The sequence below is a fragment of the Adelges cooleyi genome, unplaced genomic scaffold (assembly GCF_023614345.1).
Source record: "Adelges cooleyi isolate 19-005CV unplaced genomic scaffold, UGA_ACOO_1.1 ACOO_flye_CR_arks_rails_tigmint_CR_PRNA_11, whole genome shotgun sequence".
NCBI lineage: Eukaryota > Metazoa > Arthropoda > Insecta > Hemiptera > Adelgidae > Adelges > Adelges cooleyi.
Window position 1 is genome coordinate 217365 of NW_026095763.1, and position 22869 is coordinate 240233.

At 31.5% G+C, this 22869-nt stretch overlaps 1 protein-coding gene, 1 long non-coding RNA gene and 1 pseudogene across 2 annotated transcripts; 1 reads left to right on the top strand and 2 right to left on the bottom strand.

Annotated features, from left to right (window-relative positions):
• Nucleotides 1–1476: 1476 nt before the first annotated feature.
• Nucleotides 1477–4669, bottom strand: LOC126847622 (uncharacterized; annotated as a pseudogene).
• Nucleotides 4670–12775: 8106 nt separating this feature from the next.
• LOC126847624 (uncharacterized) lies at nucleotides 12776–14926 on the top strand. The gene is made up of 5 exons (XR_007687107.1): nucleotides 12776–12880; nucleotides 13281–13463; nucleotides 13582–13688; nucleotides 14426–14583; nucleotides 14655–14926. It is a non-coding gene; the product is annotated as an uncharacterized LOC126847624 (long non-coding RNA).
• Nucleotides 14927–20460: 5534 nt separating this feature from the next.
• LOC126847616 (uncharacterized) lies at nucleotides 20461–22869 on the bottom strand. The gene is made up of 2 exons (XM_050587922.1): nucleotides 21711–22869; nucleotides 20461–21641 (listed from the first exon to the last, which is right to left on the bottom strand). Exons 1-2 carry the CDS (start codon nucleotides 22772–22774, stop codon nucleotides 21449–21451), a joined length of 1257 nt encoding a protein of 418 aa, XP_050443879.1. The 5' UTR covers nucleotides 22775–22869; the 3' UTR covers nucleotides 20461–21448.

Sequence of the window (22869 nt, forward strand, 5' to 3'; positions counted from 1 at the left end):
TCCATCACCAATTATTAAAATTGATTTGATATTTACAACAAACCGAAAAAAAAAAAATTGATGAAAAAATACATTGAGTACATCTATTAAGTACTCAATTATTTGGTATATAGGAGAGAATTAGTTATAAAAATAAAAATACACTTTATTTTTTTACAGATATAAAAGAACAATTTTTTTTAATAAAAAAAGGTACTAATGTAATATTTGTCTCTTTGAACAGTGCACTAAGGATTAGATAACAAAGTGATGTCAAGATGTTTCCATTCACCGGTTGTATTTGGTACTGTAAATTGGAACCTAATGTCGTTTGTAAGATACCTACTATAAAGTTGTTTATTTCTTGTATAAAGTTCGTTTTTTTCAAAGTTCTCGCCGGGACTTCTGCGTTAGCTTCTGAAAAATGTGTTCGTTTTGATCAAATACCTAGGAAAACACTTGGTTCATAGAATTTGAGCAAACGTGGTAAGAACTGATGCATCTTACACATCATACAAGAAATCCCAGAATAAAATATTTCCAGTTTATTTACATAGATAGATATTTATATAGATGCAAAATAATAATTTGAAAAGATTTGCTATTCCTTAAACGCTTGACCAGTTCGGTCGCCTATGAGAGTTTGTTTTACCTACTCTTTTAAGTTTTACTCTTTGATTTTCTCAATTTCCTGCTTAGAGAGGGTGCCCGATGTGACGGAGTGTCCAACAAGTGACAGTCAGCGCTTGGAGACTTGTTGGAGAAATATATTTCCTGTATGTTAGTTTTTTTGATACAGCCTAGTAAAAAATAAATTGACTAAAATATTGATAGTAAAAATTGACTTGGGATAGTGCAAAAAAGAATTTATTTTGCAATGATGTAGTTAATGATGACCTAATCTAACTTATTACGATACTATTACTATTATTTGTTAATCTATACTTAAATCTTAAGCCGAACCAACGCACAAACATTTTTTACAATTATTGATATAGTGTATAATATGTAATATCGTTAAGTAATACAGGTTCTAAAAATATTAATGTTTTTACTTAAAAACTGTAGGTACTCTGATTTAAATATTGTAATGGACGATTTAACAATTTAATAGGGTGGCATGAACTTGTAGACTTTTTCGAAGTTAGAGGACTTTGATTTTTCGATAAAGTTAAACACAAATTAAACCTGTCTGTATTATTAAAATTATTTTGTTTGAAAATCATCGAAGCCGGCTAGACTCAATTAAAAATATGTCAGTGTGTATAGAACTACCTTAAAAAAATAACAACAAAAGTAGAATTTAATAAAAAAAAAAAATAAACATCCATATGTCTCAAAACAAATGACAATTGAATATCAAATCACAATTAAATAGTGTTAAGAATACAGTTTATATCTTTCTATGTACCTACGTATCATAATTATATATATTTTTTTTTATGAAAATAATCAACACATGTTTTAATTTCTATGAAATATGTATAATTAAATGTCTAAAAAGTAATAATTAGAGGAAAAGTAAGTTTATATTGTTTAAATCATTTACCAGACGACAAAGGTTTTTTAAACCGCAAAGTTTTTTTTAGTTTTGAAATAACAGTAACATTGTTTTCGAGGTGTTTTTTTTCTGCAACCTCATTATTGGCAGCTGTTGTTTCATTAGTGGAATCATATTTTTCATTTAAGCTCTATGCAAAAAAAAAAAAAAAAATACAAATTACATTAATTTTTATATTTAAATATAAAACAATTTTGTTACCGAAGTGTTGACAAAGTTCTTTTCCCGAGTCAAAACATTATCTTTGCCTGAAAAATAATCTTCCAGTCTTTTATTTACTACATTTTTGACGTCGAGTTTAATTTGATCCAACAAATCATTGTTTTTAAACAGCTCGTTTACTTTTAATTTTCCAAGTACTAAATTAATAATTATTCCATTTGCTGGCGACAAAGACGACAGAAAATATTCACGACTTGTATCGTAATCAACGCGTTTCATAAGAGCTTCTAGTCTTGATTTCTTCAGCTCGTAAAAGTCTCTATCTAAGCTTCCTTCGTGTTTCCACCGATGATTATCTAAATCCGGCTTATCTTCACCATGTACTAGATCATAAGTCAAGTTATTAACCCTTCTATTGGGACCATCTACTAAATATTCGTTGTTAAATGGAAACAGTTTTTCAGGAACAAATTTTCTATGGTTATTAAAAAGCACAGGCTCGGTTTGGACGTATTTAGAACATTTTTCCGTTCCATACAAATTGCATTGTTGATAACTGTCCTGAACGCCTAACAAAACTTAAGATTAGTTTGTTCATAATTTATGTAAAAAAAAAAAAAGGATTCAAAAGCTCATAATTTGCACATCGATAAAAACATCAAGTTAATATAATTTATATTAGGTATACTATAGCAAACTTGCAAGGACTTTTTCTATGGATTCGATAGTTATTAAAATCTTGTTGAAGTTTATTGTACTTTTCTTCTAAACATTTGTACTTTTGCGTCCAATACATTTCTTGTGTTTGCATAGCATTATCACCTGGCTGTGGTATCAGCTAAATTAAAATAATTAATTATACTTACAGATTTAAACAACTTACATGATATAGCATCTTGTCTTTGTGGACATCCCCACAGTCGTAGGTCATGATATTTTGACGGCCACTGAACTTAGGAACTCCGTCATTTATATTTACAGACATGTTACTATCGCAGTTTTTTATTCCATCTTTAACGACTTCAGCAGCATTGGGAGAGGCATCCTCGACGGTCATCAAAAATGTATTTTCCATTCTTAATATTATATTTCCTGGAAGTTCATTCTCAACTGCTTTACTTACGGATGTTCAACTGCAAATGCAATATTTCTTACAGAATGTTATGTGCCAATGATTAAACATAGAGATATGTATTATACATAGATACTCCAAGTTAATAGAAAGGATTTATGAATAATTGTAATGGCAGCCAAAAATCTAGTGGTGTAGGAGCCGTGCCAATAGAGTTGTAATTTGTTCATCCATGAAATTGTAATATTTTACAAAGATAATTGATTTAATAATATGTTTGTTATTATCGATGCAACATTAAAACATTGCAACAATATTAGAGTTATTTCAATTTTTATTTATTTCAAAAGTTTTAACTTGAACATTTTCCAGTGTACATCATCAACACTGTGTTTTTTTTAACTGTGTAAAGAATTTTTTAACTTTAAATAAATTATAGTTGTTACTTTTAATTAAGTAAAATGCGCACGTCTTGTAAGACGTTTTTACATGTTGGTCTTGTGTTCAAACGAAAAAAGTTTTACCTAACTAATGTATCATTTTCCGTTAGACGGATTTCCAGTTAATCTACTTTATATCGAAACAGAGCACAGCAAAGCGATGTCACCCTTTTTGTCTATTCAATATTTACACACAATATACAAAAAACATTTTTAAGACACTTTCTCGATACCAACGTCCAACCCATTTTAAATATGATTACCTTGTGGTCAAGCCAATAGAAAATAAAAATTAATGAACCAAAGTCTATAAGCAACTTGAGCAACTTATACTATGGTCTCTGCGTAACCTCGATTACCCAGTCATGCTTAATAATGCAATCCTTTCTACAGCCAGTGCAGTTAAGTTAACATTGGTCTCACTTTGGACTAAACTAAAATGTGACCTCATGTAGAAATAAACGTTTCTTTATACATTGTATACAAATCAATCCACGTACTGAGCTGGGTCTTAAACTTAAACATTTTCCTAAAGACATATATCCATCAACACTGCGGTTTTAAAAACAATAACTATAAATAAATCATGGATCGAGTAAAGCACACTCTACGTACTACAACTGAAATTGTTCTTTATTTATTTGGACTCTTAATATATTTTCTAAGCAGTTACACAGGCAACTTATACTCTGGTCTCTGCGTAACCTCAATTACCCACCAGTCTGCATAATAATTAATTCTGTCTACAGCCAATGCTGTGAAGCACATTGGCCTTACTTTGGACAAGAGACTCACTAGGGGTCCACATACAAACCTTAAGCATAAAGCTTGTAGAAATCTATAATCCGAAATTTTATTGTCATTTTACTACTGTCATCATACTTGCTACCTATTACATGTATACTCGTATATTGTAAATAAATATTTAATGAAAAAGAAAACTGGAATACATGTTTTTTACACTAAATGAGTTCTTACTACTATACTTTGTAAAAATATACAGAAAAGTCGAAAAGCGAAAATTAATCAATATTTTTTTAGAAAGCTGAGATTATTTTACATAAGAAACTAAATTTTAATAATTTTTTTAATGACCGAAGATACAATAAAAAAAGAACGGTAAAAAAGAGGTGTCAAGACAAAATACTTACCCCCATGGCCAAACGAACTATCTTTTTTTAATGGCCTAAGTTTATCAACATCATAATTTAGAACACTATTCACATGTGTTACAAAACCGGATTGCTCGATTATTTCATTGACTGCGATTTTCTTTTAAACCGAACAAAATATTCTAATTCATTATGAAAACTACAACATATACTTTTTATTTTAAACGTAACCCAAGTGTTATTTTAAATTAAACTTTTTTTAAAAATTTTAACATTTTTATGTACACAATATATTTTACAGGTAATTATTTTTATTGTTTGAAATTTAATAACACTACACACTTTCAATATAATATTATGATAAAATAAATTATACATACAACTGGCGTCGAGTCAATATTTTTAACGAGTCGACTGTCATAACAACCGTTCACGTCCTACAAGTGACCTTAAATATTATAAAATTAACGCAGGTATGTTTGAGGTCTTAGAGTCAATATGAAATTAGGTAAAGCGATAAAATAAAATCACTTGGCTCGATTGGTAAATATATTGAAACTATTGCGGCTGTCAAATTGTTAATAAATGAATAACTTCTTTCAAGTCAATTAAAACGATGCGGGACAGTTGTTAGGCAGCTAAGTTGGCTCCAAACAAACCTAAATAGGAGGCATTGAAAATACAAATTAATGAAAATGATTAATTTTCAAAAGTAAACAAGAGTTATTTTATTTATCGAGTATATTTTAAGGTGAGGGTACTCAAATTATTATTTGATCAATACAGTTACTGTAATACATGCGTTTTTGTAAAAACCAATATACAAAATAACTGTATTATTATCTAGGTATTTGTCAACTGCTTTATATTTTTACACTTTAATCGTTTATAATTGAGACATTTTATTAGAACAAGAGTCCAATTATTTGGCTTTTTTTGCAAATGTTACGGACCCTATTTTGTAAAGGACTTTAAGTAACGGTTAAATTGTAAATTGATCTTTGGCAGATGTGGTTTAAAGATAAAATAGATGATGTTTAAATAATTTGAGACACCAGAATTAAAGAATATTAATTCTTATACTCCATTTGTACAGTTTAAACGGTTAAATTGAACGCAAGTTAATTTCCGACAAGTAGGTGTAACAATATATGTTTGAGAAAACGTCGTGGATTCGATAGTGTTGACCTCGCTGCCAGAAATCTAATCTAACTTAACCGACAACGCCTACAAAGAGTACAAGGTTAAACTCATGACAACAGTAGTGTTTGAAAATGATTAAAACAATTAGATGAATTAAAACTATTGGGCATGGCTGATTGTCGACAAAAAGCACATAATATATAATAAGCACAAATAAAGAGAACAAATATAACATGCACTAATTGGGCTGTATCAATTTAAGAACAAAGAGAAGCTAGTTGGGATGTACATATTGTTAATTGGTGATAGTTGAGCGAAGGTCGGATCATACTACAACATAAAATCATACTAATCATGTATTACAACACCAAATGTGTTATTTTTTATAACATTTTATATTATATTACAATATTTGATATTGTGGTAGAATATTGCAAATAGTAGATACTATGTTACAAAGTAAAATGGTGTAACATGTATTTAATTAACTTTTTCAACTAAAAATCATTTGCTGGACATTTTATCTCTGCGATAACTAGTTTTAGATAATTACTAATTAAATTATTACAGTTTTAAATTTCACGATGGGTGGAAGAGCGGAATAATTAAGTATTACTTTATTTGTAAGCATGACTTAAACGCACTACTTATGGCTTTGGTACGCATTACTTTAACTTCCGTCCTAAATTTTAAAGTTTTCACCGGCGTCAACAAGTTCTTGTCTCTCGATCAACAGCTAATCTTCGAAAGGTAAATTTCTTCAAAATTCAAATAGTAGACATTTCGTTTAAAGTATTTTTGTCTTTTATTTTTTCAGTTGCCAATCTATTTTATATTTTGCCTTTTTAAACGTATTATATTATGTCTGTGCGTTATTTCACTGAGTTATATTTTAGGTACAACGGTGTCATAAGAAAATTTAATTAATGTTAATAGATAATGAATAAAGTTTTTTTTAGAGTGGAAAACACCAAGTGTTATTTTGTAGTACAATAAATCCTATCCCAAAAATTTGGCTCATGAATGATTGTTGCGGGACTTATGGAAAGGAATGCAGTTGGCAGTTGGCACTGATCCACCGAAGAGCCAAGAGGCACATAAAAAATCCGAAATATACACTAAACCTGAAGAGAATTGTCAATTGGATAAAACAAACTGGTGTATCATTATTCATTATATCTGTCGGGTAATAACATAAAAACTACTATCCAATTGAATTAATAATTTTATATTAAAGCAATATTATAAATCTATTTAACACGGGAGTACAATGTAATTGAGATCGTTTAATTATTTTTAAAGCTGTAATTGTTCATATTGATGTCTCTCAATTTTTTGGGTAAATGTTTAACCATATATAATGAGGTTAATGTGTAAAAAATGGTGTGTATTTTAATTATACGTTCAAAAAGCAGGATTCTATCTATGGGTCATTTATAACTTATGTTATAAATGTATTTTTTATTAATGATACAAAACAAATAACATATTTTGGTACAATAATACACGAAGTTCTAAATATTATGACACCAACGTTAGTGGCATAATTATTAAATATTAATAAAGAATAAAGGAATAATAATTAATACAACAATGGTTGAAAGTTTCACAAAAGAGTAACATGGGCGTAAGTGATAAATAAACACAAAAAGTACTTTGTTAACACAAACTTTGATCTATTATCAATAAATTTTACTTCGGCAAACATTATTCTTTGTTGAGTTAAAGCTGTCTAAAATCTCTTTAATGTCTTTGTCAGTGTGTTTATTGTTTCTATTACTTGTTACATTCTACTTTTAGACCTATGGTTATTACAAATATAGTATTAAAGTATATGTAGTTTTATTAGTCTTGAAAATCATACATTGTTTTGTTTACATTGTAATTTGTTTTGTCTAAAAATGTGTATATAAACGTAAAACGTATGTTCAACATATAAAACTATAGACTGTCTATTTTGTGCGAACAATTTCTCAAAATGTATTTTTTTTTTTAAATATTCCTACTCCAGGATTCTCTCTTAAACTGGTCTAATTTGTTAGGTCTATAGATACAATAGTTATAGCTTATAGCTTCGTCAAATGTTCGATTGTAATGTTTTTGCCTTTTGGTGAAAAGAAAGCTTCGCCCTAGGCCTTTTCGTTGCACGCCTCGCGTTACTTCATACATAATTTTTTTTTTTTATAATTATTATAATATTTGTTAAACATACTTATTACGAAGAAGGCGATTGATTACATACTAAAACTTTACATACTTTCCATATTGTATTTGGCCCACAGTAAATTTATACTGAAGTAGAGATATATGTTTTCACGTAAACTTGAATTTTTTTTCTCGAAAAGTCAATTTCTTTATTTAGTTCGTTAATGGTGTTGATTCTTTGTATCTAAATTATGAACCATTTAACATTAAAAAACAGGTTTTTGAGAATGACATGGAATGGTTATGATAAAAATAAACTGTCAAAACAAAGTAGGGTTGGTTTTTAATACGAGTGCATTTTATATCTAGTTGCCTCAGTCAAAAATATATGCTAAAACCGCCACTGGTTCGTTAAGTAGTTCAAATTTGAATAGTGATTACATTAATATGTGTTAATACTAATTACTATACACATCATGTTTAATGTTATGACTTATGTACAACTATACTTATTAAGCAAAGAAACTTACTAAAAACTGAATGTTTTTCCAAATTATTGTTTGATTATCTTTTATAACTTGGTAACAGATGTCATGTGGATTTATGTAACTTTTTCTGTTGGCGTGAGTTAGTAATTCGTGTAAGTCGGTACTTACATCTTAGTAGTAACTTAGTTACTGAAAAAAGGCAAATTTAACCCTTAACTTGGCAAAAGCAAACACAACTTGTATAGTAATAATGATAAATAGTATTTCAGTAACACAATAAAGTAATAATTGGAAAATTATTGTAGAAATGTATTATGTACGTAGAACAATAAAGTTGACTTATTAAACTGTTAACTTACATGACTAACTAACTAACCCAATGAGACGCCTTTTCAGGAAGCTGTCAATAAAATAATATCAAGTTACAATAAGTTCGTAATCGATGAAATGGTAGTACAACACAACAAACATGTTTTATGTAACAGAGTTAGTTTGGTCTGAAGTTAAACGACAAGTGAAGTCAAACAACAAGACATTTAAATTGCCCGTTGTTGAAAATCGTTTGCTTGAAGCAGTGGACAAAGTACCTCTAACCGTTGAAATGTGGAAGAACTTTATAAGCCACATTATTTTATTCATTTAATTATTTGATTTAAGTATATACTGTTATTTTTTAAAGAAACTATTTTAATTGCATTTTTTTTTTTTTGGCATTATTCGACTTTATACATATTAAAGTCAATAAAAACTTTATTTTATTTTTTATCAATTACTTCCTGATAAAAACCGATAAACTACAAATATTAGACAAAACAAATCGTAGATTCACAGTCACCAACATTTAAATTTAAAAAAATACATTTAATAAAACTATTAAGTCGACGCAACAAATAAAATATATTGGATAAAAATAATGCATAAGAATAATACAAAATTGAAATAACGATTATTACAGTTCTGGCGCCTTGATGTACAATTAAATATGATGCTTCAACCCTTGCAATTGATATTGTCGTTTTTTACAAATGACAATTGAGGAATCTCTTGCACATTACTTTTCAAAACAAAATTTATAAGGTTTATTCTTAAAGGTCGCTGAATCCAAATTTTGCATCAGTCTTTAGACTGGTCCCTAATTAGGTGGGCATATTTTTTTAATTTTAACCATTTTTTAATTACATATTTTACATTAACTAAATATATATCAGTACTAATCAACAAAATACAGTACTTCGGTAGTATTAAAAATGAATACTGTGCATAGGGGCGAAAAGGGACAAACCAAAATGTTATAAAATAAATAAATAAATACTAAGACTACCCATGTATAAGATATACATTTTTTAAATACACTCATATATTTGTATAAACATTTTTAAAAAAATGTGCTTTTGTTACTATTTTATAATTACATTAATAGTTGTAATATTTGTTAAAAACACTTACATTGTTCTTGAGAACTTATTTTAAGAAAAAAAAATAAACAGTCATTTCTATTAAAATTATTATGTTGATAACTTTCATCTGTTGTACAGACAAAAATAGAATAACTTATTTGAAATTATCGACATTGTGATGCAAAAGCTTTCACTGCCATCTACTTGTCTACAAACTCTACGGCGATATCACTATCCCTATTTGGGCGTTCAGAAGATATCACTCCTTATTTGGATTTAGAAACTATTACACTAAACCGCGTCTCTGCGTTCCACATACGACATCTCGGGGTTACTCTAAGGCCCGTTTCACAGGTTAAAAAAAACTCAAATTTTTTCGCTATACGGGGCATATTATATTTTAAAACAAAAAAATTAAAAAAACCGTAAAATATTGGTTGAAAATAGTACGTTTTGATGCAATTCGATAGTTAAAAAATCGTTTTAAAGTATGACAAATAAAATATGTACTTATAATTAATATGCTTTTACCAACAATACTTTGTTTAAAAATATTTGATCTATTTTTAACATACTACACAACACCTATAACCTATACCGCAAATATTCCTTGCACAGCAGAAAATGACCTCTCCTAGTAATGATAGTACAAATATTCAATAGGTACGTACAGGTACGCCGCACCGCTAGGAACACTTATTTTGATCTTATTTTGCGAATCGTGAAAAACGATTTTTTTCTTTAGTTGTAAAACTTATAAAAGCATCTCGTATAAAAAGCTAATATTGTAGTAGCTATAACTTTAATGTACTCGTCTAATTTATCTAGTTTTTACGCCTAAAATTAAATTTAAAAAAAATAAACACAATCATAAAAAAAAATTGGGGGCTACCATTTAAAAATCCAAAGTTGATATGGTTTTAACGTAAAAGGGATAGTGTTAAAATTTTGAAAAATATTTGTCCCAACTAATAACTTAAAAAAAAAATAACAATATCTTAGAAGATATTAGACTTTTTTAAAAAATTGTTGTTATACTTTTTGTAGGTATAATAAAATTGCCTTTTTTTGTTTTTTTACTTTTTTTAATTGTCTACAAAATATGTTACAATGTATTCATTATTTTGATTAGTTATTTTTTAGTTAATCATTATTAATTCAGTTTAATTTTGACCCAATAAACGTTCGTAGAAAATAGCTACAACAAGTTTGTTTAAATTCAAATACATAGGTACTTATAATTAAGTAAAGTACAATACTCAGATATTTATAATATAAAATCAATGTCTTTTTTTTTTTCTATAGCAAATCTTTCAATAACATCATCTTCGTTCAGTCAAAACACATCATTTTTTTTCCATCGCACGGGCCGAACCAGAAATCCGATAAGTAATTTGAACACAGATTTGAATTCGCCGCGAAATCTACTTAGGATCGGTCAGGGTACTTTTTTCAATTTTTAATTTTAACCCTTCCAAATTTGATTTAAAAATTTTATAAAAAGTACGTTGACCGATTTCAAGTAAACTCCATGACGAATTCAAATCTGTTTTCAGCGACGGAACAAACAAATTACTATTATATTAAAATGGCTTTTACTCACAGACAAAATGATTTAAATTGAAAATAATACCATATGAAGCTTATACAAATTAACAGGTAAATTAATTGACATGGTCGAAATTTATTACAACCACTTTTTTCTTGGGCCAAGGGGGGGAGGGCGATCGCCCCATCGCCCCCCCCCTCAAATCCGCCACTGTGTGCCCAGCTCGCACCGTACTTATACAACTTAAACGTTCTGTTGCTGCACAGACCTATTGTTGTACTTTATACTGTCTATTATTACACAGGGTTGTTCAATCTTTTAAAAGTCAATTTTCATTATAAGTTTTTACCAACTTTTGCTGTCAACTTTTTGTTCTGCCTAAACCCTCTTCCATCCTAGACGGCCTCCAGGCATAACAACAACATACTACAAACACAGATTAAATACTATGTATATGTATTTAATATATGCTACAAATCAATAACGTCCAGCAAATAATTATTTTTAGTCAGTATAGTTTTCTTATTTGATTAATCGATGTAAAATATTTGGAAATTCAAAAATATGCCCCCCCTGGCACTCCCCCCCCAACGAAGTGGTCAATAGAAAAAAAATATGCACGATTTGGGTTCAGCGGCCTTTAAAACTTAAAAATTGATGGAAAATATTTTTAAAAAAATGGTCAAATTGTGTACAGTTTATTTGAAATCGGTGTATACTGTTTTCTTGGCGGACAGCGGCTACTGGCTAGGTTCGACGCCACGACAGCCGTCTGTCGTAATGCTCAAAACCGGTGTTTGTTTTCTTTTGGAATGCAGTGGGTAGGTATAGAAAAGAAAAAACACGTTGTACAATAACAATATTATTGATGTCAAGCCACATTATATATTTTATGCTTAACACGTTCCCCTCCTTTACGACAAAAATAATGTGCACTTACTATTCAAGGAGAATACGATGTAACATTTTATATTCTTAACTTGTTCCAACAGTGACAAACTAGTGTTATTATTATTTATGTATTCAATTTCGAGCTAAAAACTTTTTGTCCATTTTACCTTGACTAAATTATATATTAATAAAACACGTTTGTAAGTACCTATGTTCCTTCAAAATCCACCCCCTCAAAAAGAAAAAAAATTGGTTTTACTATGATGAAAAATTGTGATGAGTTGAACTTGAAAACATTGCAACCAAATCGTTGGCAAATGACTTCCTCAGAAACTAATTCTACTTGTACTAAAAATGAAATAGCAACACAATTTTTTTGACTAGCCTAATAGGTAGTAGACATTAGGATTTTATGCAATTCGAAAAAAAAGATAGCAATAACTCGTTATCGCACTATCGCAATCGTTCGTCTGTTATCATATTAGTCAGTTTTTACTTTTTTTTGTGCCTTTGCGAGGTATTATAGAAAAAAATAATACAGTATATACTTCAGTTTTTATATTATTTTAGTATTTCATAATCTATATATTATGATATAACTATTGTAATTGTCGTTTCCTTAAAATATATTTTCAACTGATATTTAACTTATAACCAGAATAGTGACGTGCCATACTCAAACATTGAACTTATTCGTTGAAAACGACTTACAATTAAGTACATATTGTGTAAAAATTTCTAACACTCGCAATCCAATTGGTACGATTAACAAATTTTAATGCTACGCTTATAGCAGTGTTGTAATGAAACATAATTGTTTATAGTGTTCCGATGTCGGAGAGGACACACCTTCGTAGTGTAATAGTTCTAGTTACAAGTACCAGAACTATTAAGAAATGTGTATGTTGTTCAAGTCGAAACCAATTCAGGAAGATGGATTTGTAAATAATTTAAGACTTTTTAAATTATAAGTTTAAATTTATTACACGTGTAAAACATAAAATAGACAAACTGCCTGCTACAGAGTTGTATCTTGCATGAGTATAGTAATTCGTTATAATTAAATAATTCGATAAAATGGCAATAACATGTTTTTCCCAAATAGCTTATCTGAGCGGAACAGACTCTAAGTAGTTTTTATATATATATTTGCAATTTTATTTAATCACTACGCCAGATAACCATGCAGGTGTGCTCTGTACCGACCATGAGTCGGCGTCCGTATTTGTATAATAAGTATGCCGATTATAACAGATGCATTGACTATTCCACACCCATCAGAGTGACATCATTATAATATGAGTAATAATAAGCTTAGTGTAGTTGTGTGTTTGTGTAAAGGGCGTGTGAAGGTTATAGCATATAACAGTAGCACAGACGACAGTGTAAACAACAATCCGGTTCTGGGCACTATATACTCCGGACACTTTAAGAAGGTACCTCGTCGAGTTGAAGGCGACCGGTTTCCACCCCACAACTTCATCATAACTCGACACCGCCTACGAGTTTTGGTCCGCCGCACAGGTACTTTCTTAAAGTGTAGAAATGTTTCGCTAGGCCAGTATTAAAAGAATCTTGTAATATTAATTAACTAGTAAAAATTGGTAAGCAGTACTAATACCTACTCTATTCCTTGATTTAGGGAGTCGGAAAGAAAAATGTATCATACAATTTGGTCGAGAATATTTGAGAACTCGTTCACATGGATAAAATTGTTCGGTCGTTATTAATCAATATGCATACAATGAAGTAATGGTTGTTTATTAAATAATTTTTTTTTACACTTGCTAAAATGGACAGTTTCCTTAGGAAAGAATAAAGGTATTTAAATAAATATTATTGATAGTCCAGAACTCCCAAGTACATTTGCATTTTATATTTCTATTTTCAATACTCACTCACGTCCCACTTTTCATGTAAGTTTCCACCCCCAAAACTACAGTTTTTACACAACTATTAACTAATTATTTTGTTAAGTAATGTTCATTGTAAAAAAATTGTGTTCTTTTCCTTTTTTTTTTTTTGTATATTACCATTCATAATTTCTAATTTATTATGTATGTTGCACTCTTACTTTTGGGGCGTTGAATATATTATTGCTATTATTAATATCTACCATACCGCATTTATTGGAAATCATTAGGTTGTGTAACTGGCTAATTCTCAAACTGCCTATTATTTTTTTTGTAATTAACGTAAAGTTATGAAATTTTAGAAAGAAGTATGCACGCATACGTCCCATGTCGTCGGTTTTTGTTGATACCTGCAATAGAAGCATAAGTTTTATTCAATGTTTAAAGTTCACTTTTTTCCTGTTTTCAATTACTTTAAATAACACAAATGATGTATGTTGAACATTAATAGCTTTATTTTTAGGACAGTTGATTGTTGACCATTAACAGTGAAAAATGTTGGAAACTGATGCTATAACAGTCTAAATGAAAAAAAAAAATTACCCACCCATTAAAACATCTCATTTCTGTTAGATTTCAGCATTGAGACTTGGAGGTAATATCAAAAAGTACAATATCCAAAGAAGACAACAGAAAAAATCATTTGTTTTCATTGGTTGAATCATGCTTACGACAATCAATAGCAAGAGCATCGTTCGATCGTGCTAAGAGTGTTTTTGTCCTGTACTGAAGTATGTTTTTTTTCTAATTCATTATTTCAATTAGTAAATAAGAAAGATAAACTTATTTTGTAAAATTTTAGAAATTTAGATGCTGATCCTGATGAATGTTTTGTAAATTTGTACAAAAGTATTGGTGATGTCTTATAAGACCATTGCTAATGCAGCCAACGAGAGTGTCGAGCCCACGGTATTTGATTTCCACTGGCAGAGGATGTGCTTGAAGTCTCTGTTAATGGTACTGTAAATCTCTCTTAATTAATTATTTATAATGAGTGGTGTAATCAGTACCCGCCTTGAGTATCCACCTCCTACTTTACTATGTACGCATGTAGACCGTGTACTCATAATGAAAATCATGTACTCAAAACAATTATTTATACAAGTAGATATGTGCTGTACTCAGAAAAGCGAGAAGTGATATATCATCAGGGACTGATTTAGAATCTTAAACCATAAGCAAAATGTCTGGTGGAGGGGGTAAGGGCTTCCTATAAATTAAATAAATACCTCAACTAAAAATGTTTTCCTAATATTTACTACGTACATCACTACTACTAGAAACTAGTTGAACAAGTAATAATACTTAAGTTTTTGAACAGGTAGAATTTTCAAAAATAATGTTAACTTTCTACTATTGCAGCTGACCCATAAAAGTCCTTACCTACCACATTTCCACACCAACTCAAATTTTTTGTATTTAATACTATTTTTTTTTTTAAATCGAGCGAATAATAATTAACAATAATTGTAAATGATTACAATTATAATTAAATTTATTTTTAAGATACAAAGAAATGTTAAAGTTGTTAGGATTTTACCATGAAAATGTTTTGGTTAGGTTTGAACCGACTATTCACAGATTCGCATCAAAGTATTTATTTAAAAGTGATTTTATCACCTTTAGTTATAATAATTCCTGTAGACCTGTGACCTCCCCATCCCCACTGTACTGGCTTTTTTTTTTTATTATTGCTGTAGTTTATTATTATTCCTTTGACTTCAGACATCTTCGAAACCGACCCCAAACCATTATACCGATATTGTGCAAACTGGGACGTCGAATGTCATATTCAAAGATACGATTATTTATTTGTTATTGCTGTAATTTATTATTATTCCTTTGACTTCAGACATCTCCGAAACCGACCTCAAACCGTCGTACCGATATTGTGCAAACTGGGACGTTGGATGTCATAACCAAAGGTACGGGACATCAACAATTTTCGAGCGAGGGTTTGAGGCTTTTTTGCGAGAAATTTTATGCAACCGAGAAATGTTGTATATTTGTCAAGTGAGAAATAGTTATTTATAAAAAAACAATCTTATTTAACACATAAAAACATGCTTAAGTGTTTCCGGTAATGAATGAAATACAAACCAAATTATAAAGTTCAATTTTTATATTTTGGCACTTAGAACGTTTGACAAATTCACTCTCGATATATGTTAAACATTGACCTTAAATTAAATTCTTGGCATACTTAGTCGGATTTTTAAGATTGTTAACTGCTAATGATTTATAAAAAAAATGTTCACCTCTTGATAATCCAGATAAGGTTTTTTTGTACACTTTGTACAATAGACTTTTGACATTGTAGAAAGTTAAAACAAACTAAAGTATCTCATCGCAACATTTTGTAATTACCACCTGTTAGCTGTAAAATACATACCCTTATTAGCTATGTAGTAAGTTATGACTTATTAAGTATTTATTCGTGTAGGTAAAAACTAGGTTATTATCTATTGGTGATTTAAATTTATAATTTTATACAACTAAATTTAATTAAACCTCTTGTATTTTTTACAAGTTGCTAAGAAATTAAACAAGTTCTTTCAAAATAGTTATATTGAAATCCCTCCTTAGGATATTTTTTATAGCGTTAGTTGAAGCTGTATATAATGTAATGATTCTTGCGTTGACTTGTCGAAAATTCATCGGGCTAACTGTAGTAACATGGTGTAGCAGCATAGTCCTGCGGTGTGCCTTTACAGTAAATGAGATCAAAAGGAGTGATGGTTGAAAAAAAGTATGTCTTCGTCTACTAGGTTTGAAATAACAGAAATCCTACTGGTGTTATATATTATAAAAAAAAAAGTGAATGTCGATGTCGCTGCAATGTTTGCGGCAAACATACTTTGCCCGTTTACTCTCAAACTCGGGCAACGATAATTCGCAATATGATTGAGTAGCTATAACTTTTGAACTGGAAGAGACTACAGCACAATAAAATATAGGGGTAAGGTAAAACAACATAGGGTGCCCGGTAAAGAACGATGTGTTCCAAAAATGTCGATATACTTAATTAGTACAATTTATAACGTGTGTGAAGGCGTAAACATTTAATGCACAGTGAGATCGGGGAATTTTTAATATTTTGTAGAACTTTATAATAATATATATATTTTATATGCCTTTCACATTCAATCTGTGCACAGGCCGCAGTGCGTCAGTGGTGATCGGTCAGACAAGCTCGAAACAAGGTTATCGTTATTGGATATATATATATATATATTTACTAATACAGCGTTAGTATACCGTGTACGAATCGTGCAACAGAACTACAGCCAGTCAACAACAACCATATTTGTATTCCGTTGTGCCTCTATCCCCACCACTGCCGGCCGATCGGCGTCCATTTCCAGCCGTCAGCGGCCTCGTTCGCTCGGCGCCCGCAGAAGTCCGGTTGCCGTTCGCCCATTCCATTCCGACAACGCACAGAGTCGAACGTTTCGTTAAAATGTTTAATGTAATGTAATGCTTTTTTACTTGAAAACATCAATTGATGTTGTGCACCTGTATAATTGTTTTAACTTTTGCGGTTGTATTCGAAATTCCGTTATAGTTTTCAGCGCGATATGGCAAAATCGCGCCTGTATGCAATTGCTGCTTATTTGTTGTGCACACGGCAAAGATGGCCGCCAACGTCGAATGGATTTCAAACGCACTTCCGTTTCGTGTGACGGGTATGTATTGTAGCATTCATTTTTATTAAAATTCGTTTCTCTTTATTGGATTTTTAGTTAAAAGTGTTCTTTTTTTTTTAAATTTTAAACATTGCCGAAGGCGGCAATTCGATGGACGACAATTTTATTAAATTGTTATCGCCTTCTGTGTCACCGGCTACGTGTCACCGATTACGTGTGTAACAGCTGTTATGTAATCGATTTGATATTAATGCCATGGAATAAATTTAACCGAAATGGAAAGCTACCTACTTTGTAAACAAAAAACGGCGCTCGTTTTCTGGGTGAAATAAAATATTAAAATGGATATACATTTAAGAATAAAGGAACGAGAAAATGGCCGAAGGTCATTGAATATGCCTACTATGTTTCCATTCTGATTAAATTTATTCTATGGTTATACTATACTCGATGTGAAACGAAATCTTAATAGTCAAACGTTTCAATAAAATGAAAAATATGCCATTAGTATATGGATGGAGTTATATATATTTATATAATAAGAAAAAATAAATAACTTGGTTGTTTAAAGGTTTTTATTGAATTTAATGTACCTACCGTATTATTGGCGAGTCTGAAAGAACGGTTTACGGTCGCGTTCTTACACAACAAAACAATAGTAGTCGTTCCCCGGTTTCAGCATCATTGAATGATGCGTAAAATAACATTTTATTAAGTAAATGCCGGTTTATTATGATTTAATATTATTACAAAAAAAAAAAATGAGATTCATCATTGATATTAATAGTATATGCCAGCCGCCTATACGCTAACAATGCTGCCATAAACTTTATGGTGTTCAATGTTTAAAAATTTGACTTGAGTGACTAATTTGTACTCGATAACTATTGAAAATAATTTGTTCTTACTGCAATCTGTCTGGTATACTTCTTAAAGAACTAATAATGTTAAATTTATCTTTAATTTTGGTTGAAATCAAAGTGCTTTGATTTTTTTTTATGTATAAGTTCTTATTTTTTTTTTTGAGTAATTTTTATTTTTATTTTAAATGCGATATACTCCTAAATAGAACACAAAATTTTACTTTGATTTTGCCCACTTGAGTTGTCAGAGTAGAAAGAAAATGTTTTTTTTCTTAGGTTTCAGATTCTACACATTGAACAATAATGTTATATTTTACCGTTAGGTATCATAAACAGTTAAATAATAAATGTTAGCACAAATTGCTTGTTTTTAGATTTCTACCTAAATCAAAAGATACCACACTAAGTTCTTGTTCAATAACTGCTCTTTTTTATTTCATCAGAATTCGTATTTCTAGCTACTTATTTATTTAATAGATGTTTATCATACTTCTTTAAATTCAGCTAACGTTTTTTCCACGTGTTGTTGAGATTTTTTTTAGGTTTGGGAAAGCTGACGTTGAATTGAGATCTATATACCTGTTTTTAAAGTGGCATTTTACAGTGTTCATTATTTAACCTTTGTCTCAATGTCTCTTGAACATATCAGTGTTTAATAAATTAATATGTTCATTAAAGTTTCGACCACCGTATATTTCACTATAAAATTTCTATATTTTATAATATTTCTATATATATATCATACAATTTTTATATTTTATTATAAAATTTATATATTTAATAATATTTCTCTATTTTATTGTAAAGACCCTGTAGCCCTGCGTGTTGTATTATAGGCTGTAGGCGTCTCTTCACAATCGTGGAGATAGGCCAACGCATCGCGTTGATTCTGTTGGCCTTTTCTAGGAACGTTTGTTTTGGTTTACAATTCATGATCCAAAATCGTGACGTTTGACGCCTCCTTCCACAGTTTTTTCTTCACCTCCGTTTAAGGGTCGTCCCTCTTGTTATAATCTGGTTACTGGTATCAGGCTATTAATAATTGTAAAGACCCTGTAGCCCTGCGTGTTGTATTGTAGGCTGTAGGCATCTCTTCACAATCGTGGAGATAGGTTTTTTAAGTGTTTAAATGAAATAACTTCGACTAAAAACACAATGATTTTAATATGGTATAAGTAAAGATAAGTACAACGTCAGATTTAACAATATATGCTCAAAATGCTCATGGGTGATGATTGCAAGTGAGTGTACGTTGTCAGTGTCAGGAATCATCTAATCTGCTATGGCTGGAGTTCTCCCTTTTATGCTGGTCCGCTCGCTGAATGGGCGTGGGAATCCTCGCAATTATCGAAAGTCTGCGCGTGGATGACAACCGCTTACGTCAAAGGTGAGGAGCAAGTGGCGGTGCAAAGTTCAGCTTTCGTATAGACAAAATTGGCTATAGTTGGCAGTAGTTGCTAAAACGTTACGTTTCTTTTAGCAGTTGGCCTCGTTGTTAAGTTCAACCCTTTTGGTTTCGATGTGAAATCGACACGTGTTACATACTCATATTTTAGTTAATAGTTAAACTTACAAATTGTACAATGTAACATATATATATATATATATATATATATATATAATATGATTTCAGAAAGTCTGAATTTAAGTTATTATCTGCTAAAAAGAGACTGTCGTACAGTTCTGTAAAAACAGCCTGTAGTTTTATTTGATCATTAAAAAAAAATTTATCCAACCGATTCATCGCCTTTTCCAAGTGGTCCTCCGTGTTGAATGGTTCTTGAGCTCTATTTTCTTTAAAAATAATTGGATTTCCCGTTAGTCTTTGTAGTTTGAATTTGTCTAATGAGTTATATATCGCTCCACTAATCAAGGCTATGTCGTTTCGATTTAGGATTACAAATTCGAAATCTATTATTACGAAATGAATCCTAGACCTGGCAATGATAATTTGAATTAGAATTAATAAAAATAAACACCAAAAATGCCAACCTGGACCAGTTTGGGGTTTGATTATTAAGTAGTAGTAATGCAAAATTTTTTTTTTGATAAAAGAATAAGAAACGGTATATATATATATATTTTTTTTTTCCTAGAGATTGATCGACCTTTTTATGGGAGAAAAACTGGCTAAAAAGTAAAAAGTCAGTTTTTTATGATTTAATATCGTTACTTAAAAAAAAAAGAAGGGATTCATCATTGATATTAAAAATATTTAACAGCCGCCTATACGCTAACAATGCTGTCATAAACATAAGCGTGTACAATGTTTAAAAATTTGACAACGTGACTAATTTGTGCGTTACTTGATAACTATTGAAAATAATTTGTTCTTACTGAAATCTTTCTGGTAACTTATTAAAAAACTATTTATGTTTATCTATAATTTTGGTTGAAATCAAAGTGTTTATAGACTTGCCGTACTATCGCGAACGACCCGATAGCGTGAGCGATCGTTGGATGAATATAGGCACTCGAAATTTATATATGTATAATACTAATGCGAAATATCGCGCTACCGTAGATAAATATTGTAAAGACAATAAGTTAATGTTGAATTTAGATCTAAGTGTTTTGAAATAATAAACGCATTTGGTTAACTGAAATTTGAAGTTTGGCATTTTGCATACCCGCCTTTGCTGTTCATAGTTGGTCTTAACGAGGAGTTTCAGTTTCCTATGAAAATAGGCTACCAGATGGTTCTCAAACTGAGTTAAGTCAGTGCTGGTGAAACTAGTGTTACTAACGACGTTCGCCCTACCTAGGCACCAATCCAAGGATCTATAATGGTATCTATTATGGCGAATTCTATCTTTATAAATGATTTGACATAAACTATAAAAAAACACACTTAAATTATATTCTGATGGGCTATAGACGATCTTTGCTGCCGAATCGACCTTATGGAATCGTGCAAATAGCTGATATTCCATGGTGAACTGTTTAACGCGCGCACCAATTTCGCAGGGACACCCGTACTTTTTTAGAGGAATCATCGAGGAAATTTAATTTAGGATTGTCATAGAATTCTTTGATGTGAAAGAAAGCGTCGGGGGGACAACAGGGATAGGACTGAAGCAATTGCTCTAGTGTTTTTGGCCATAGCAAAAAGTCTTTTCCATACGTAAGTTGCTCTTCGTTTTGAGATCCGCCATTAGATCGCCCACCAAACCATCCAGTTTTCGTTTCGTCGGATGGTTCGCCTTGGTCGTGCCCACTCCCTTGACGTGGACACGGGTGTACCACTGTGAGCGGTCCAGGTTGCGGATCTCTTCTTTCCTGTAACAACAGTACGCGAAAAAATTTAATATATCGTACACGTATTGCAATCGCCGTCGTCGGACTTACTTGTAAATTTTCAATTCGTAAACGAAATCCTCCATCATCACGTGGGCCTTGGCAGTCTTTGACTGCGTATCCTTTTGCAGTGAAATATCCAAGGATATTTTTCCAGTCGACAATTTGGAGGTCAGCGACGAAAACTCGTCGTCTATATCGATTTCGTCGTCTTGACCTCCAGACGGCGCTACCACGGATCCAGGCACAGCGACAAGTTGAGTTTGCGTAAGAACAGGCGTGGACGACGTGCACGTGGTCCCCGTGTTCCGACACGATGCGGAATTGGTCACGGGTACTTTGTTCGCAACGTCTGAGTCCCATTGCAAACTCAGCATAAAGGCTAGCAAATTCCGCGCGTCCCTCAGGGACACATATGTCCGAGAGGTATGCGAAATTGCTGCCCAGATATCGGTTACGGAGCTGAGTGGCGTATTCTCCAAGCAGTCGGTCGTCGTCTTCCAATATATCTGGGCCGCCAGAATGAGATAAGTGTCGAACAAATTGCCCTGGTCCGCCGTCGTCGACTGGTCCGGTTGCGGAATACGGCATATCGGTATCTCGTAAAATTTCTTCTTCAAGGTCGTCATGAACGTCGTGGTCGGAGTTTTCCACGTTTGAAAATTCAGCAGTGTCGACAACAGTTCCGCCTTCGGCATGCCCGGTCTTGGATTTTTTTCCACCAGAACAGCCATCATAATGACCACGGCTATCGACGGCATCAACATCTGCTGCGGCACGTCGTCTTCGAGGAGAACCTCCATAAAGCCCGAAAAATTTGTGAATTCGCCCAAGTCGACGATCGTCTTTACCGGCAAATTCAGTAACGTCGTCGACTGCATGTTCTTCCATAGTTTGTTGTGTTCCTCGTCGGCCGAATCGTCCAACTCGATCACCTGCCCGTCCGTCAACGGTTTGGTGCGTTTTGTCGGCGGCGGATGTTTCTGCCCCGAAGAAAACCCCAGTTTGGAGTTGGGCCGTTTCTTCAGCGTAGCTTGCTTCGTCGGTTTTGTCGGAGGTTGAACCGTGGACGTCGAAGGAGTCGGAGCGAATAAGTCTATTTCTTGGAAATCCATCTCGTCGTTGAAAAAAAGAACTACGTAGTTTCGGTGTGTCTTGGTTAAAGTGTTGAACGGCACTAATTTTCGAGTCCATTTGACTTGTATTTATA